This window comes from Schistosoma haematobium, chromosome 1 (genome assembly GCF_000699445.3).
Source record: "Schistosoma haematobium chromosome 1, whole genome shotgun sequence".
NCBI lineage: Eukaryota > Metazoa > Platyhelminthes > Trematoda > Strigeidida > Schistosomatidae > Schistosoma > Schistosoma haematobium.
In genome coordinates this window covers 1,285,037-1,304,993 of record NC_067196.1, presented here as the reverse complement: position 1 = coordinate 1,304,993, position 19,957 = coordinate 1,285,037, and the positions used below count along the sequence as shown (strand labels likewise).

At 40.5% G+C, this 19,957-nt stretch overlaps 1 protein-coding gene across 1 annotated transcript; it reads left to right on the top strand.

Moving 5' to 3' along the window:
* The first annotated feature begins 8,980 nt into the window (after positions 1-8,980).
* Positions 8,981-18,600, top strand: PLEKHB2 (Pleckstrin y domain-containing B member 2). Its single transcript, XM_051213847.1, has 4 exons — positions 8,981-9,362; positions 9,403-9,545; positions 13,295-13,582; positions 15,544-18,600. The coding sequence occupies exons 1-4, from the start codon at positions 9,311-9,313 to the stop codon at positions 15,772-15,774; spliced, it is 714 nt and encodes a 237-aa protein (XP_051072875.1). The 5' UTR covers positions 8,981-9,310; the 3' UTR covers positions 15,775-18,600.
* Positions 18,601-19,957: the final 1,357 nt, after the last annotated feature.

Sequence of the window (19,957 nt, the reverse complement as noted above, 5' to 3'; positions counted from 1 at the left end):
TTCAGGGTTAGGTTTATTACTATAGCAGTACTAATACCGAATTAGACCATAGTTCTATAAGTGAGCAACGACACAAGAGCAACGAAGTAACGAGAAAACCCCACTGACAGAGAAATGTTGACCGATAAGTGTCTTGTAATAACCCATTCTTGGTCACAGGATACTCTGTGAAAAAGTTGTAATGTAAGGTAATGTATAACCCTTGCGCAGAAAATAAGGGCTTGATTCTATTAGACGTTATTGTGATTAGTCTGATATAATTGAAAGACCCCGGTATGAAAGCTAGACATGAGAATTACTCTAAAGGTCGAGGCGTTTATCTTTGTGTTATAACACTCTTTTCTTACGGTTATGACACAGTTATTCCTATTGCTAAGTATTCTCGGACACCGATTCACTCGACAAGTCCCCAAATCAAAACATGGTTGAACAGGAAGAGATTATATTCCAAATAACAAGGTTAGATGGAAGTAAGAAGCAAGTCAGAAGCACAATAGAGAAAACGTCAGTATATTTATAGTTTTTTTACATGAGAAGATTCTAGAGTATTGTCCAACTATCGACTAGTGCTGATTGGATAAGAATTAGCCAATCAGCGTGCACCAAAGTAATCGTGCATTGAGCTTGCTTTAATCCAGTCTATGTTCCGCTAACGCCCCCCCTTTGAGCAGATTCGTAGGATCTGGTGCTAGGGTCCAATTGCAACCGACTGACTGGCCTGTGCTTTCGATTAGTCCATCGTCTAGGCAATAAAGAAGTATCACTCTTTTCTTGCACAGAAACTGACGTGTCTGTTCCCGGCGTTTTGATTTCAGAGGTGTCTAGCAGAACATCAAGAGGTAATCGATATTGAATCTTGTTGCTGGCTATCGAAGTTGCTTTCAGTTGTTTAGCATGACGTACCCAAACTTCTGAGCCAACTGACACCTCGTAAACCACACTCTCCTTCTTTTTCGAGATCCCACCAGCTGTTCTTGTAGGATGTTTCCCACGATCATCTATACCAAGCACTTTTTGTCCCACCGTGAACAATTGTCTTTGTGCCCCATGATGTCGGTTAAACTGATTCTCCATCGATAGGTTTCGTTGGGGTTCAATAGCTGGCGTAGGACGGATGACATCGAAATGTGATCGTATCTTTCTGCCAAGTAGAACTTCTGCTGGAGAGACCCCATTAATTGTCTGAGGGTTCGGTGTAGAGAGATAAATAAACAGGAACCTCTCTAAGATATCTTCAGTGGTCCCTTCCCCTTTGGATTTTTTAGAGCATTTTTAAATGTACTCACAAAGCGTTCCACTTGGACATTTGATTAGGAATGGAATGGAGGTGTTCAGAGGTGCTGGATTCCGTTCTACCGACAAAATTGTGAGATTTCGGACGTAAACTGTGTTCCGTTGTCACTAACTATCAATTTCGGGATTCCCAAACGACTGAATAATTGACGTAGTTTACTGACTGCGCAGCTTGCAGTCGGGTGTTCCATGAGAAAAATTTTTGGCCACTTGCTATATGCATCAACCACCAAAAGGTAAGTTTGTCCATGAAGTGGATCAGCAAAGTCCAAATGTATGCGCTGCCACGGTAACTGTGGTATTGGCCATGATTGCAGCTCTGCTTTTCGCGGTGCTTTTGTTGCTCATGCACATTTAGTATACGAACAGGATAGCTGCTCGAGTTAGGTGTCTAAATGCGGCCAGTATACATAACTTCGTGCTAATGCTTTCATACTATTTATTCCAGGATGTCCTGCATGCAACTGTTCAAGCGCTGCTGGTTGTAGCTTCTTGGGGATTATGACACGTTCGGCAAAAAGCAGACAGTCATCGATGATTGAAAGAGAGGGTCTTTCTTGATAAAACTGTTGAAGCTCTGTGGAACTGATTTTCGAGGGCCACCCTTCTAGGTGGAACTTTCTAACTTCTTGTAGGATTGGGTCTCGAAGCGTTTCTTCTCTGACCTCATCAGACGACACTGGAGTGTTTCGAATGGCATCTGCTACTATATTTCGTATTTCTGGGTCTACTGCTATGGAGGCAATGATTATATCCTCTGGTCCAGGATGTTGAACTCCAATTAATCGAGAGAGCGCGTCAGCTTGACCGATAGTATTTGTCGACTGATAGTTGATATTGAAATCATAACTCAAGAGCATTGTTGCCCAGCGCTGTAGTCTATTAGCCGTATAGACAGGGATTCCTTTCTTAGAACCAAAGATTGCAAACAAAGGTTTGTGATCTGTCAGTAGAGTAAATGTACGACCATAGAGCATTTTATGAAGTCTTTTGACTGCGAAAATGATTGCAAGAGCTTCCTTTTCAATTTAGCTGTAGTTTCGCTCTGCTGGAGTAAGTGATCTAGCAGCATGGGCAATTGTCTTTTCTGATTTATTCGGAAACACGTGAGATATCACTGCTCCAACTCCATGACTAGAGGCATCAGATGCAATAACAATTTCCAAGCTGGGATCGAAGTGCGTCAAAAGAATCTTTGAGCTGAGCATTGATTTGACTCTGTCAAAAGATGCTTGACATTCTGCTGACCACTGCCAAGGTTTATCTTTCGCTAGTAATTCATTTAGGGGACCTCTCACTCGGTGCATTTCAGGCAAGAATGTGCTGTAATGACTGATTAACCCCAAGAAGGATCTTAATGAAGAAACATCAGTTGGAGCAAGCATCTTCTGAATGGCTTCGATGTTGACAGGGTCTGTTCGGCGACCGTTCTTATCTAAGATAAAACCAAGGTATTTGATCGAATGCATGAAGAAGATACATTTTACCTCACGTAGTTGGAAACCATACTCCAACACTCGGTTAAGGACTTGGTGTAGTTGATCAGAAAGTTCACTGTCAGTTGAACCCATAAATATGATATCGTCTAGATAAGCTGCTGTACCAGGTATACCTGTTAGCATCGTATCCATTATTTGCTGAAAGATGGCGGGTGCGCTCTTGATGCCAAATGGTAGACGGGTGTATTGAAATAACCCTCGATGAGTGTTAATGGTCAGAAGCTCTCTACTGTCTTCATCTACTTCCACTTGGAGATAAGCATCGGAGAAGTCTATTTTCGCGAAGCATGTCCCACCATTAAGCTTGGCAAACATGGATATTGATATACATCTAATGCAGCATTTAAACCGGTCGAGAAATCGGCACATATGCGTATAGTCCCATTGGCCTTCTTAATCACTACGATCGGTGCGGCCCATGCAGAGTAGTTAACTAGTTGGATTACACCAGCCTGTTGCAAGCGATTAAGTTCCTGATCGACTAGCTGAAGATCAGCATATGGTACAGGACGTCTTGAGCGAAAAATAGGTTTAGCACCTGGTTTCACTGGTAAGTGCGCTTTCATCTTGGTACTGTGGCCAAGGCTATATATACACACCCTTCTAATAAACCGCTTCCCTTGTACCAACCTTGACTTCCCATCCTTCATGTGAGCTTACTCCAACTTATTAAACATCACTACTCGTTGTTCTTTATTAGTACATTTTCTAATATGGAGCCTCTGAACTCACTTCACTCTAACAAGACATAATATGAATTTATTCTAATTTATTATACCTCTGTCCGTTCTACTACACAATGTTAAGCAACCTTTGGCGTTCATATCCAAGTGCCTTGCTGCTCCTCTGTTTCTTTTTTTTTCTCCTTCAGAATCTTGCTCTGAGAGCACAGCTATGAAACTTCTGACGTTTGGAGCAAACTTAACGTACGCGTCCTCTCAAGGTCATAGTTTACAGCAAGCGCTCTACGATTTCACTTTACAACAACTATAAACTTAATAAGTTGGGAAGCATTTTGCGAACCAACAAATGTTGTAATTTATAGATCATGCCTGTAAAAACGGTGTGTACCTGCACATGCAGAAATATATTATTATTATTATTCTGAAAAACAAAGGCAAACTTTCTTTTCAGTTTTTCTAGTAAAACTTCAACTGTCTTCTTTGGAAGTACTGGGGTGTCCAATGATGAACACGATACGTTACAGACAGTGTTAATTGGTATATCCATTATTCCAAGTTTGTCTAACATATCTAGACCAAGAAGATCAAGGTTCGGCTGTTCTGTTAGGTAACACATTCCTCTACAGTTAGTTCGATTGAAGGAAAATTCACACTGTAATTCACCAACCAGTTTTAGCACACCACCTGATGCGTTTTTAGCCGTTCTCTTAGATGGCTTTATTGGCGGTTTACCCAGCAAGTTATATGTTTCTCTAGAGACTAATGTGATATCTGATGCCGTGTCAATTTGAAGACGAGCTGATATGCCGTTGATCTAGATGGTAACATACTTTCTCCGAATGACATAGTTTGTTTTAAAGGCAGCTACCAAAGAAAGAGATTTGGACTCGGCTGATTTCACATGTCGAGGACGTTAATGCTTCTTCTTAGGCTGAGACGTACGCTTCGGTGGACAATGACCTTCTTTATGTTCACGTTTGTTGCACGCCTGACATTTATGCTTCTTGAACGGACAGAATCGTGCATAATGCCAATCACCGCGTAACCAGCATGCAGTATTGGGTTTGTTACGAGTTGTTACCGGCTTCTGAACTTTTAACCTAGTAATAGTATTTACACTACCGCAGGTTAAATTACGATTTACCTGTTCAATCAACTCGTTGTCGTGTCTGATGCTTTGTAGACGCTTACATTCATCTGTCAATGTTCTGAGTGTGACGTTTGGGTCTTGATCCAGTTGAGCTAAAAGTCTAGTCCTGATCTTAGCATCTTGTGGTGACTGAAGAGCTTTGCTGAATATTAAGCATTTAAATTGGTCATTAGTCAACGAGCGTAACTTGAAACGTTCACATTCTCTGTTGACGATGTCTGCTAGAACACCATATTCATCAGCTTCGCGTTTCACCAAATTTAGACACCGATATCGAACACTAAACAACGAGGATGACTCGCCGAATATCTCTGACAACTGAAATACCGTCTCCTCGAAACTGAGCTCTCGAGGTAACTTTGGCCATATATGATCAACAAAACATGCATGTTCATTGCTTCCCAACTTACGTACCAATAATCGGGTCTTCTACACATCGTCTTGGTTACAGAATTCTGTTCTAAATGTATCTTTCCAACGTTTGAACCACGCGAGAAAAGTATTTCCGCTTTCGGGATCATAGATGAATTCTGGGATGCTGTTAGCAACTGCATCACAAGACGTACTTGAAATAGCATGTGAACTCGAGCTGTGGATGTTGAGCTGTTGAATCAGAGTCTCCAACAACCGCATTTGTGCATCAAGTTGTGCTTGCTGTTGTTGTAGTATTCGGTTAAGCTGATCATCTGATATGGGCATCTTGAATTTGTTTTCCTTTTTCCCCGTCGCCACTGTTATATATCTCCCTTTTCTTACGGTTATGACCCAGCTATTCCTATTGCTAAGTATTCTCGGACACCGATTCACTCGACAAGTCCCCAAATCAAAACATGGTTGAACAGGAAGAGATTATATTCCAAATAACAAGGTTAGATGGAAGTAAGAAGCAAGTCAGAAGCACAATAGAGAAAACGTCAGTATATTTATAGTTTTTTTACATGAGAAGATTCTAGAGTATTGTCCAACTATCGACTAGTGCTGATTGGATAAGAATTAGCCAATCAGCGTGCACCAAAGTAATCGTGCATTGAGCTTGCTTTAATCCAGTCTATTTTCCGCTAACACTTTGTCATCCTACAACTCTGCATACAACGCCAATAGCTCTTATAATTTTACTGCCGGTCCAAATCCCGGGCTAAGGAGGAGTGTTGGACATACAATCAGAAACTCCGTCCCATAGAAATCAATCATACAAAAATACGCTAACTAGAGCAATCCACTTGAACTCTTCTCTCCAAGTTGAAGGAAAAATTATGAAATACGCGATTCCTCGGATGTCACGAAGCCGATGCTCATTCTAACAACCAAATCAACAATTAATATTGAGTTTTTGATTGAGATCGTGAACCGATTGATGTTAGACCACCTTTAGAAACCTAGAAACACTGGACGGCCGTTTCGTCCTATTTTGGGACTCCTCAGCAGTGCGCATCCACGATCCCGCGAGCGGGATTCAAACCCAGAGCCTTCGGTCTCGAGTGCGAACGCTTAACCTACTGGACCACTGAGCCGGCATCCAATGGTGATAGTGTCTAACATTAACGAATCCACGAAATTGCGCGACCATCTTCCATTGTACTGGGGTAGATACCTATCTCTACCCAACATGGATTAGCTCCACTGATCACGGCTTCTCACTAGAACTCCAAGAATTAGCACATGTTGATTACTAGTATATACATGGATTAGCTCCACTGATCACTAGTGACTAGCTTCGTGAGGGAATTCTCGGAGTTCTAGTGAGAAGCCGTGATCAGTGGAGCTAATCCATGTTGGGTAGAGATAGGTATCTACCCCAGTACAATGGAAGGTGGTCGCGCAATTTCGTGGATTCGTTAATGTTAGACACTATCACCATTGGATGCCGGCTCAGTGGTCCAGTAGGTTAAGCGTTCGCACTCGAGACCGAAGGCTCTGGGTTTGAATCCCGCTCGCGGGATCGTGGATGCGCACTGCTGAGGAGTCCCAAAATAGGACGAAACGGCCGTCCAGTGTTTCTAGGTTTCTAAAGGTGGTCTAACATCAATCGGTTCATGACCTCAATCAAAGACTTAATAATCTCCACAATGTACTAGTAATTAATTTTGATACATAGAACGTCCGAGCAATGTGTAAGACTAGGAGGACTAGTCAAATAGTTATGGAAGTAAGAAGATATGCCTTGACAGTACTCGGAATCAGCGAAACCCAATGAACTCAAGTTGAACAGCGAAGGGCAGATACGGGAGAGATGCACATATACTCCGCTCACGAAGAGGAAAATACTCCACATACTCAGACAGTCTCACTGATGCTATCCAAAGAAGCCCGAAAAGCACTTATAGGATGGGAGTCCCATCGATCCAGAATCATCAAGGCATCCTTCAAAACAAAGGTGGGGGTTACAATGAATTTTATCCAATGCTACGCACCCACAACTGGTAGCTTTGACGACGATAAGGATCAGTTCTATGAGAGACTACAATCGATCATAGCGAAGTGATCAGGAAGGGACCTGACAGTCCTGATGGAAGACCTAAACGTCAATGTCGGAGTAGACTACAACAATTATGAAGATATCATGGGACGACATGGGCTAGGAGAAATGAACGAGAATGGCGAGATACTCGTAAGTTTCTGCGCGTCCAACAAAATGGTTGTAGGCGGCACTATATTCCCACACTAATGTATACAGTAAGCAGAGCGGGTTTGACCACACCACACTAAAGAGAAGTAAATCGATCACATTTGCATCAGTTAAAAATTCAGAAGGAAAGTAGAGGACTTGAGAACCAGGACAGGAGATGACATAGCTTCAGGTCACCACCTGTTGATTGCCAAGATAAAGCTCAGCCCAAAGGGGCACTAGACAGCTGGTAGTATTTTTCATGATTGTTCTATTTCAATCTCTGTTCTTCATCCTATTAGCTTCATTATCTGTGTTTGAGCTTTCATAGTGCACTTCTGCTCAGTGCTGCTGTGAAACGAAATGGACATACATGGTTACACACATGAGACTTTGAGAAAAAGTCTTGGACAGAGGTAAAGCTACACAACCAAGCTGTTGAAGATGCTACAGATATTTGGAGTTTGACAACACTTTAAGTGGTAACACTGTGGTGGACCAGACAAATATGAACGTGAAAAAGTATTAACCAAGTTATTAAGAGTAAATAATATTGTTAATTGTTACAAATACAATAGAAAATTGGGACTTTACTTAAGTTCACCAAGTTGATGAGTGTCCAGATTGGGTCTGGTTCTGTAAATCCACAATTATAAATGCTTGGTAATTCCAATCAGGTTGAAGAACTCTCCAGTAGTGTAATCCAATGTAAGGTATGGTATATTCCCACTTACAGTCTATAAATGTAGTCAATATTTGATTTAGATTTCAGTTAATTCAATCACAAACGAAAATAGAACGAGGGATATGCGTGTGGCAATGTATTTGTTAACAAGCCACAGTATGTCACGCTATGTAGTTATACAAAGGAAAAGTGAGTTCAAGGTCATTTACTTAAAAAATGCGTATAGTCATTTATTGACAAATGTACATAGAGTGAAAAACTTACAAAATAAATACAAATAACATTATTAACTATTTACAATATAAGCTTTGTCAGGTCTGTCTCCATAACATCTAATATGAATCGTACTCACAAAGTGAAATCAAAGGACAGAAGCGAAGAGGTTTGAGGATATATTTTATAAGCTATCAATATATCGAGGACCATCTGATCTAATCTGGCTAGCGATTGCAGTTGTTGAGCACGGTGTTCCCACTCGTGATCTAGTGCGGATGCATAACCGAGCGTCTTCAGCTAGGTGAGTCCATTAAAGCTAATGTGGTCAGCATCCAGTGTCGAAGACTCGCGGAGCTATTTATTTTGAGGATTTATTTGCCGCTACACTGTTCAGCCTGGAGAGGATAACGCGACCTAAACAATCCGCCTGGGCCGAATATCTTTGCTATCTTGAAAGTACTTGTAAAACACATCCTTAGGAAATCTTGTCATGACAAGTTATGTTGATCACTTGCCTCCTCATACAGAGAAGCGCCTAATGCAGGCGTTACAATCTCAATTTCCTGTACACAGGTGTTCGATGAAGTATGGGCGATTTGGTTGGTTGATGAAATACAGTAACAAAGTGATGTATAAACAGATGAGGTATAGATAAAAGTTATGGTAGGCTTCTAGCAGTGGCGTAATGGCAGTTCAGCTGACGTTTGGTTTGAGAAACATGTCATAGGACTTTTAAGGCGTGAAGCAATGGCTGAAGTGGAAGGACGGCTATAGATTATCGTTTGAAATTAGTTTGAAGAGAGTGGACTTCATGAAATGAGAGTGTGACCTTCCTAGTTTTTGAAGGCAGCAAGGCATTGTTACTAATGAGAAAAAAGAATAACAGAGACCAAATTAATGACACCAGTGGCCCTAAGAATAAAACCACTGACCTATACTTGGAGTTGTGTAAGTCGTATAACTAAACCAGTCTTCGATACGCAACCAAATCCCACTGGTTGGGCGTTTCTCCCCAGTAGCCAATTTGATGATTGCACCGTAAGACATCTTTGTATGACATCGGATATCTTTTACTTAATTTACAAACTTTTCCTCTTTCTGTCAATTGAACACTTAACCACTGGTGTCAACTTAAGGCTAACTAGGAAGTGGTTGTTTTAGTTCACGTGCGATCAGCTGATGATGGCATCATCCATAAACATCTTGAAAGCCGACTCTGTTCTTCGTCTCAGTAGGTTTGGGTTATAGAATTATTTAGCTTATTTTCAAAGGTACTTTTTTAAAACGTTGGAAACCGGCATGGCTAGTTCTTTATGGGAATGGTGAGCTGCGGTACTTTGAAAGTAAGGATGATTATGTAGCGAAAGCGACTATTAATGTTCCACGAATATGCAGAGAAATTCTATCTGGTCACGTAAGTTAATGGAAATTTATGCTAAAGCTTAAGTATATCACTATGTTTTTAAGTTAGCTCTGATAATATATTGCGTCTATAGTGGTTCTTACAGATAATTATAAGGATTGGTATTTCAAAAAGTTGAAGCCCTCTAATATTTAATTTCGGTTACTAGTATGAGTTGTTTATGAGAATTTACATATAGATGTCTGTTGACTCTTACAAATCATATGAACTAAGGTTGGCGTACGTCTGTGAAATATAATTAAACGAAAAGCAATTAATTTGATGTGCAGATAAGCCACGGCAGATATTACATCCTACCTGTTTGACTGACTAACACCTGGTATACGTTTGTGGAATTATGAGTGGATGTCTTCAGTTTTCAGAACGAATAAAGTAGGTTGGTTGATCTGTATTCTTGCAACTTGTTTCCCAGTAGTCAGTCAGTCAGTAACAACGTAGAACTTCGTACGTACGTACATCAGTTCGAGTTGCCTTACCACATTAGCACAGAGATGCAGTAGTCGATTCAAATCCCGTAGTGGTAGAGGTAATAAGAGTATAGGCAGTAATCGAGAGGATATCACTTCCTGACTGCCCACACCGTGGAAGGGTATTTCTTGAGGAACCTGAAAAGCAAATTGGATTAGTGTTGGTCTTAAAGACCTGGGAGCGTGACCGCAGAGCCCAAGAGACGACTGCTTAAGGCCGGTCGCGCACGGCCTTTTCGTGGAAGGTTTTTAATGTGTTAGCTCCGTTCTTCAAAGGGCCTTACCGCCGGAGACGGAAATCCGTGAGGTAAGGTGAGGTGTAACATTTTTAGGGTTGAGCTTTTCTAACTTCACTCCTCCTTGTGGGAAGGCAACATCGCTGCAGATGCTGGTTGTCCGAGGGAAACACCTCACTGCTGTCACACCCCTCTACAGTCAGCAGTACGACTTCGCCCTCAGACCTTGAGTTGCTGCTTTTAGTATTACCGTTCTCCAATCGACCTGCCTGGCATGGTAGAACCTACAGGAACATATGTTCCAGCCAATATAGCTCGGTTGGGTCATCACGATAGGCAAGCCCGACCACCGCGTCAAGGTAGCAGCTTCGGTCGGGATTTCCCAGTAGAGATGAAACTTCTGGAATGTGTTCACTAATAGGCCTGATAATAGTCGTCCAAGTAGGGCGTCCCAGCTATTGACTCCTTGATTAGAAAAGCGAAATCCCATTGAGTTTATTTGATCGCGATTTTAAACCTTTCCGTGACCTCAAAGATGATTATTTCTACAGGCATCAAAAAGGTACTATATGTTGATACTCAAATTGCTATTCAAGGTCACCTCGCGTTATACAATGAGGGAAGGTTCCAGCGTCGTGATCACTCATCGTAGAAGAGTTTAGAAAGACTCGTCATTAACTTAGTTCCTACGCATTGAACACCATCGAGTGTGGTGGCATCCTTGGTAAGGCATGGATTAGACGAACAAATCCAATGCTCCAAGTTAGGTCTCACATTAGGTGTGGTCTGAAGTCTAAAATATATATATAAAAAAATTTGAATGCTCAGCCAAGTGACCATAACACTCGGATACCTCTGGGAGCTGGTGCATTGCGACTCACAGTTGCTTCTAAGTCATGACTCAGTTACTCCTAGGCCTCGTTTGGAGCGATATGCGATCGGTGGCATACCGGGTACCGTTGCCACGTCCAATGTTTGTTCTAGGATTAGTCTCCAAATCCCAATTTTTAGACCATCTAAATAGTTCGTTAAAGTCAACTTGGAGATCAAGATGATCACTCCCACTAAGTATTGTTTTTTAAAGTTTAACATTATCCGCAAACAGGTGTCGATGACTTAGACAGTCTTGGTAATTTTTTGACATATATATATATAAAACCTAATATTGTGCCTTTATATACACTTTTTAACCAGTTCCCATTTACCCTCATTCTATCTGTGGACATAGAAAGTTCCTTGTCCACTCTTGTATAGCATTTGTTATTCCAAAGCTGGAGACCGTGAGTAAGATATCTTTCCAAATATACTGATAAAATCCATGAACATTACGTCAACAGACAAAGCGATAGCTTTGCTTGTCCAATTTTCTATCTCAACTAATAAATTAATCAAGCATAAATGTCTTTCGAAACCTGTGTTGCTCATGAGTTAACAGATCGTATAATTCTACATAACGTAGTAGCGTAGACTAAATTATTTCCTCGATTCTGAATACGTTGCTGAAATGATACTATTAAGTGGTAGTACGAGACGAAATAATGGTAAAACATTGCTCATTTGCCTTTTGATTGTGAAATCGCATTTTCTGGAGAAACGTTTACTCGCTAACTTTTCATAAACGACTTGTATAGTAGCGTATCTTCATTTATCGGACACTGTTAAACTAAACTATGTTGCCGAATCAATCAGGGTTGATATCTACACTTCGAGGTCATGCTTAGATCTAACTTAAATTCCTCGATATCGACAAAACACTTGTTATAGATAGATGGATAGATCTATGAGCCATTTTAATGAGAATACTGTAATTGGCTATCTCCAGAGCGAGTATGCAATAGGAAGTTGGAATGGGATTGGGTAAATGGTTTTTGATTTAATTGTAGTGTTTTTTAGAATTCGAGATAAAAAGCGACACTGGCATCTACAGTTTTTTCGATAATAAAAATGATGCGTTCATACAGGGACCACAGTGTGTACTGAAGACGGGAGTCTACAGTGTTTTTTCCTGAAAGATTACGATATCAGTGTAAAGTCATTATCTACCAACGAACCCGTAGATTTTATTAGTAGGGTCCACATTAATAACATAGAAGTGTGGAGGCAGTTGGACAGTTATTTGTACACATATAAAGGTTTCCGAGGAAAAAAGCTTTTTAGTCACGTTAATGAATTCCCTTACCAAACATTCTTTAATTTTAAAACAGTAACTCATTCTGAATACAGGGAAGCTCATTAGTGGTGCAAAAACTATGCATTTCATGTATTTTTTTCTCCGTGTTATGACTCATTCTTTCATATCTCCTTTTTATGACTGGTCCAATTGACATCACTTTTTAGAGATCATTTATGTCAGTTAATTTTGGCGACATTAGTTTTGCCTTGAACATATACTAGATGGCATCGTCCAAATAAGAGTGATATGTGGTTACTAGAAATTGTTGCAAGATGTATCAGTTAATTTCGCTAGATCCACGTTCTCGTCATGTATGTTTATGTTCACATTTAGCCTTCTTTGCCCAAAGTTATCCTCACCAGAATATTCTCTGGAACTGCTTTGCAATTGATATCACTTGAAGTGTTTGGAGATGTCATTAATCAATGATAAATAATGTATGCAATCCAATTCGTCTGATAGGGACGTTGAAAAAATGTAGTCTTATAAACCTCTTGAGTCAAGCTGAAGCGCTTACGTTATTCAATTACGGTCTGTGCTCACTAGACCGTATAATTATGTTGATGAGTGGTAAACAACACAAAACCTTGCTGGCTGTCCTTGACAAAATAACTCAAGTAATATTTTCGTCTAAGTAGTCGAAAATAGTCTCTTACGCATTTCTTCTATATAAAAACAACCAACCATACGTTTTGGGCATCCTGTCAAAATATGGGTAACTTAGAACATTGTTTGTTCATTTCAATATTGTATTAGTACCTTTTTCGATTCTGTCCGTTATAGTACCTATTTCGTTACTCAAAACTCAACTATCACAGTACTCTTTGAATTTTAATCTTTTTAATCTCTCCTCTGTTTTTGTAGCGAAATATCGATCCACCTAAAGATCGTTCTAGCGAGTGCATTTTCGGCCTCAGGACAGATGAATCTAATTGGTATTTCTGCGCCCAGTCACCTGATGACGCAGTAGTATGGCGTCTTGCTTTATCTGAAGTAAAAGGGATGTCCATACCTCGCTATCGAGTTCGTATGCCACCTCCAGAAGCTCCACCACCAGGATATACAGATGGCACAAACTACTATCAATACGCATGTCCTGCTGAAACCACAGTTCCTTTATACCAAGCTTCTGGAGGAATGCGGGAAGTACCTGTAAGCAACAGGTCCATAATGAATACTGTTAATCCTGTATTTCCTTTATATTGTAACCTAACATGGAAAGGGTATACATATAATTTCTGTCTGGTAGTGTCACTGCGCCATAAACCTAATTCCTCATTGAAAAGTCCTTTGCTATGGGTATAGAAAGCATCTTCAGTACAGCTTTATAAAATCATAGTAGCGCTGCAGATGCAGTTTTTACTTTGAATAAATGGAAATAAACATCAAATTTCCCATGACGTTCACTGTGATAAAATATAAAAGTTGTTCTTGGAGAAATTCGTTACAGTGATATAAGTACATCTACAAATCAAATGTTGTCAATAGGCTCAAGCTTCACCTCTTTTCACTCCATTAGTTGAATAATATCAGGAAAGGTATGGTAACTTACTTTTACGCAAATTGCTGTATGACCAGTAAGTTGAAGTCATTTTTCTTGGTAAAGAAGCAATCAATTTCTTGGTCTACACAAATTAATTCTTGACAAGACGTTCCAAAAAGTAGTGAGCTTGATAATAACTAGTATTAATTAACAGATAGTTGATTAAAACATCATATAGTTAATAAATTAGTGGATAGGCTTAGGAACTTGATTCAGAGCAAATATAGGTGACAGGATAGAATTATTTGATAATCCTGATAAATAAAGGAAGTTACATGAAATGAAGTTTCTTAAGATTTTGGTAAGCTCATCATAGTCAGGTAATATGTCAGATTAATCTGAATCTTCAGTTTCTTTAACATACCATAAGTGATAATTCCCCTTTCAACAATTATCTAGGGATTTCATCTGCTACTCATGATGGTGCACAAATGTAACAAAAATAAAGAAACTAAATAGTGAACAATCCCCACACTGTGAAACGTGGATCTACTTAAGCTAATTTTACTTAGTTTGAAGGTATTGTATTACCAGCATATGAAGTATGTTTTGTTATGGTGAACAAATAAAACTCTTATACAAAAGCTAAAATGATATCCTTATTTTTGACATAAACTTTCTGTTCTGTCAAAGTAGTTCATATACTAAGACAACATGGGCCGACAGGATATTTAATCAATATTTTGACTGATATCTGCCTTCGCATTGTTTTTTGTTCATTCAGTTCTTGTTGATAGTTTGTAATGCTGAGTACATCTTCACCTCATACTGCTGATAATCCCATTCACTTTTGGATTGGTACATAACTTTAAAGTGTAATAGATGTTTGTTAGAGGCATTTGATAGATAATGTATTAAGATTTATTCTCATCAAATTAAGTAAACCTGCAAAATAATCTTTGAAATTCAAGTACTCATGGTAGTGTTATATAGCCTCTCTTTCTAGCATCTAAAAACATGAATTCTGATGAGATCATACCTTTCGGGAAACATTCGGACTAATAACATATTACTTATCCAAAATATTGTTAATCATAAATTCACTTGATATTGTTAACTTGAATCTTTCCATTGTTATTTAGAACTGCAATTGATCAGTTTCTTATTGGCATATGTGCATACTGTGCGTATTGGCTTAAATTATAAGCATCGGCACTCAGTAGCTAAGTAGATAACACGATGGCATTTGAAGCGAACAGTACTGGGTTCAAGTCTCAGAGTGAATATCAACTCTGAGATGTAGATACATCCAGCTGACAAGTTCCAAATAGGACGAAACGTGCGTCCTAGATTCCACTATCCATCTTTGCTTATAATCAATGTGCAATTACACTATAATGGTGTTCTTTTGATTACTCACCAACGTGATTAACTTTGGTTAGTTATTGATGTCTGTGCAAGTTATCGGATCATATGATTAAATTGATCATTTTTGTAGAGTGACAACATATAAATTTCTAACCGTCGTCATTTTATATTGATTACTTAAAATGACCTATCTTGTTTTATTTTATACTCAGTCGAATATATAAATATATTGAAATGTCTATAATTTAATTATTTCCCATAGATTATATACCGTGGTTCAGATGGTGAATATATAATGCCACGACAGATTATTGAACATCCTGATGGATCGCGTACAATTATCCTTGGTGATGGAAATGAAATTCCATGTCATTGTCGACATGGTTATTATTGTGGATGTGGTTATGGTTTTGGTGATGCAGCTTTATTAGGTTTAGCAGCTGGTACACTTATGTGGTCTCCATTCTTATGGTTCCCATTTTTCTGGTGTTGATAAAGTCGATGATGAGGATGAAGTTGATTTACACAAACACTGTCAGAATTCTGTCACAATACTCACATTTGTAATTCGCTTTTTATCCATTTTGTTGAGATTTTTTTTTGTTGTTGTTATAAGGTGGTAGTTGACTAATGAATATTTTTCATTTCATGCTATCATAGTATCATTTTTCATCATTTTTCTTGTGTTCTCTCTGTGTATCTCTCTCTCAAGTGGATATTCAGGTGTGTTTTTTTTATGTTAAATGGTAATTTCTACTTGTTTTGTTTTCTCATTCACTGTGATCATATTCACCTATTTCTTTATCTTATTAACATAAGAATATTTTTGGAATACTTTGTTTTATTCATATTGTGAATTGTGCTTTTCTGATAAAACAGTAATAATAATAATAATAATATATATCATAAGGGGTTTTGTGGATATTATAGTCATTTTAATAGTTGAGATCATGAGTCCATTGAAGTTAGATCATCATGGAAAACATGGGATCACTAGATGGTTGTTTTGTCGTAGTATGGTACTCTTCACCAGTGCGCATTCATGATCAGCTCAGTGGTCTAGAGGTTAAGCGCTTGTGTGCGAGACTTGGGTTCGAATCTCGCCAGGCGGGATCATGAATGTGCGCACACTACTGAGGGGTCCCATACTAGGATAAAACGGCTATTCAGTGCTTCCAGGTTTTCTATGGTGGTGTAGCTTCAATTGATTCATGAATTGAACTATTAAAAATTATTTTAAGTTGTTGGATTAACGGAAATGTTAAGTGGGCAAAAAGAACTTATTTACTTTTTTCATCAATTCCAGTTTAAACAGGTAAATAGTACGTTTATATAGTTTGTCTTAGTTTTCGTTTAAAGAAATAACGGTTTGGATTACAGTTGTCTCGTAATTTGGCGTTGATGTCGCACTAAGCGCTAGAGCTGAGGCAGCACTAGTCGATTGGATCCCCATTAACAGTCGGTTATGTGCTGTTAGATTAGAAAGTTCCATCGAAGTGAGGAGAAATCGGAGTGAGAAACGATGTCTTTTCGTCATCTCCGCCTACGCTCCGAGAATGCAGCCCGGATGCAATCAAGGATGAGTTTTACCACCAGTTATCTGTTCTTCTCCAGAAAGTGCGTTCGACAGATGTTGTAGTACTAGCCGGAGACTTGAATGCTCAGATCGGGCGTCTAGGCACAGAAAAGTCGTTTAGGTGGCCGATGGGGACTTGTTGGTCGCAGGTCAGATAACGGGGACCGTCTACTGCAACTTTGCACAGACCACAACCTGTTTCTGGCTAGCACTAACTTTCGGCACAGTCATCGCCGATGTGCCACCTGGCGTCCTCCCTCTGCATCCCAAGCCTGGACTCAGATTGATCACACCGCGACCAGCTACCGCTGGCGTGGTTGTGCACAAGACTGCCGCTCCTTTTGGAGTACCTATCTGGACTCTGACCATGCCTTGGTCTGCGCCAATCTTGCCTTACTTTTCAGTGGACAACGAAGTGACCACCACCAAAGGATTGATGTTAGCAAGCTGGTTGCAACTTCTGATGCAAATAAGTATCGAACCGAGCTAGCTTCTAGGCTAGCTACCATCCCACCGAAAATTATAGATGAGCATTGGTTGCAATCGCATGACGCCATGAAAATGGCGGGTACAGTCGGTTGTGGGTTCGCGAAAGGTCCCGCTCATAAGCATCGGGTTTCTGCAGGTTCCTTACAACTCATTGAAGCCCGTCGGTCTACTCCGGGTGACCGTGAATTTGACCACAAACGAAGGATGTTACGTAATGAAATCGGGCAAAGCTTGCTTAAGGACCGAAAAGCCTGGTGGTCGAGGCGTGCTAATGAGCTGGAAGGAGCAGCTGCATCTGGTAACTACCGGAAGCTCTTCCAACTCATCCGAGCCACTGGCAGGAAGAAGTCTGGTGTGAGTGAAACAATCTGCGAGGGTGATGGGATGCCAATCACTAACATCCATCGACGTCTTGGACGGTGGGCAGAATTTTTCGAAGGGCAGTTCAACTGGCCTGCTGCTCTGGCAACATCGGTCAGACTGTCCTGCCCTCCATGGCCGGTGACGACTGATCCACCAAACGAGGAGGAAGTCCGCAAGGAACTCCAACTCTTGAAGCGTTACAAATCACCTGGCCCAGATGACTAAACTCCGGCTCTTTTTAAAGATGGTGGTGACTATTTGACTAAGGAATTGACGACGTTGTTTACAAAGGTTTGGGAACTAGAGAGTGTACCAACGTCATGGAATGAGTCGATAGTTGTCCCTATCTTTAAAAAGGGTTCACGCCGTTCTTGTAACAACTATCGGGGGATAAGTTTACTTCCGATTGCGTCCAAGGTATTGGCTTCCGTCATTCTTCGTAGGTTGTCCAAAACCCGAGAAAGATTGACTCGCGAGGAGCAGGCTGGGTTTCGTTCTGGTCGAGGATGTATTGATCATTTCTTCACCCTCCGCCAAATGTTAGAACACCGCCATACTTTTCAAAGGCCAACAATCGTAGTGTTTCTTGACATCAGGGCTGCCTTCGATTCGTTGGATAGGACTGTTCTCTGGGATTGTCTATTGAAGAAGGGTGTGCCTGAGAAGTTTATTGACATCCTAAAAGCCCTATATAAAAACACCTCAGGCAGAGTGAGGGCATACAACCACCTTTCTCCATTATTCCATTCGAGCAGTGGGGTTAGACAGGGTTGCCCAATCTCACCATTCCTCTTCAACTTTGCCATCGATGACATTCTGGAAACAGCTCTGATGAATGTAAGTAATGGTGGTGTGGATCTGTTGCCTGGAGAAAGACTTCTCGACCTTGAGTATGCGGACGATATTGTCTTACTGTGCGATAATGCCCAAGGCATGCAATCCGCACTTAATCAGTTGGCAATCAGTGTCCGTAGGTATGGTATGTGCTTTGCACCTTCGAAGTGCAAAGTACTCCTACAAGACTGGCAGGATTCCAATCCTGTACTCACCCTGGATGGTGAGCAGATAGACGTAGTCGAGAAGTTCGTGTATCTGGGTAGCTGCATAAGTGCTGGTGGGGGTGTGAGTGATGAGATTAATGCACGTATAGTGAAAGCCAGAGTGGCTTATGCCAATCTGGGCCACCTTTGGCGCCTTCGTGATGTTAGGCTGGCTGTAAAAGGTCGGATCTACAACGCGTCGGTGAGAGCAGTTTTGCTCTATGCTTGTGAAACCTGGCCTCTCCGAGTTGAGGACGTTAGACGACTCTGTGTTCGATCATCGCTGTCTCCGAAGGATTGCTGACATTCAGTGGCAACACCATGTCAGTAATGCAGAGGTTTGGTATCGTGTGTTCGGGCACAGAGATGATAATTCAATTGGTGTCACCATCTTGAAACACCGACTTCGGTGGCTTGGACATGTTCTCCGAATGTCGTCCCAGAGAATTCCACGTCGTGCATTATTTGCCGACTCTGGGACTGGTTGGAAGAAGCGGAGTGGTGGTCAGTGCATGACATGGTGTCGTGGTATGAAAGAAAGCTGCAAAGGACTGGCTTCTGTTGGTCCTTCACGACCCCTGGTTGGGGTCTGAGAGATGGTGCTACACAGTGGCTAGAGACGTTATCAGATATGGCTCAGAATAGAAGCCAGTGGCGATCCTGCTGTAACCTTCTTTTACTTTCTTCATAAAAAGTGGTTCTGTCTCCCTTACCTGAAAGATTTCTTCTGATTGTACCTTTCCGTTCCCTCATTTCTACCATACTACCTTACACCAATCTCTTCGTTATTGTTCTCTTTTTTTGCGCTCCTTAGCTTTTTTTTCTTTTCTATTTCTCTTCGAATTCTCATTGTTATGTGTGGCGCATATATATTGGCGCTCTCTTGTACCAATATTCATGTGTTCAAATAAATAAATAAAATAAATATAATTTTCCTGTCTTCATGCATAAATTATAAGTTAGTTGATTATATTGTAGTACCAAGTTCAGATTACAAAAGAAACTCCAGTTTTCTGTATAGTAGAAATCACGAACTACTGATTGAATTGCGAAAGAAATTGGATATCAACTCATTGATATAGAGGTTAAGCGTCTACGTGTGAGACTAAAGATCTCGGGTTCAATCCATGCGTGCAGGATGATGGGTTCTCACTGATGTGAAGTCCTGTATTAGGACACGATGGGGTTCTAGCGCTTCACTTATGGTC

Bases quoted from the DNA above. Each gene is read 5' to 3' on its own strand.
- PLEKHB2 (XM_051213847.1), top strand. From the start codon at position 9,311: ATGATGGCATCATCCATAAACATCTTGAAAGCCGACTCTGTTCTTCGT. The intron at 9,363-9,402 runs GTAGGTTTGGGT...TTATTTTCAAAG, and splicing joins CGACTCTGTTCTTCGTCTCA to GTACTTTTTTAAAACGTTGG. The intron at 9,546-13,294 runs GTAAGTTAATGG...CTGTTTTTGTAG, and splicing joins GAGAAATTCTATCTGGTCAC to CGAAATATCGATCCACCTAA.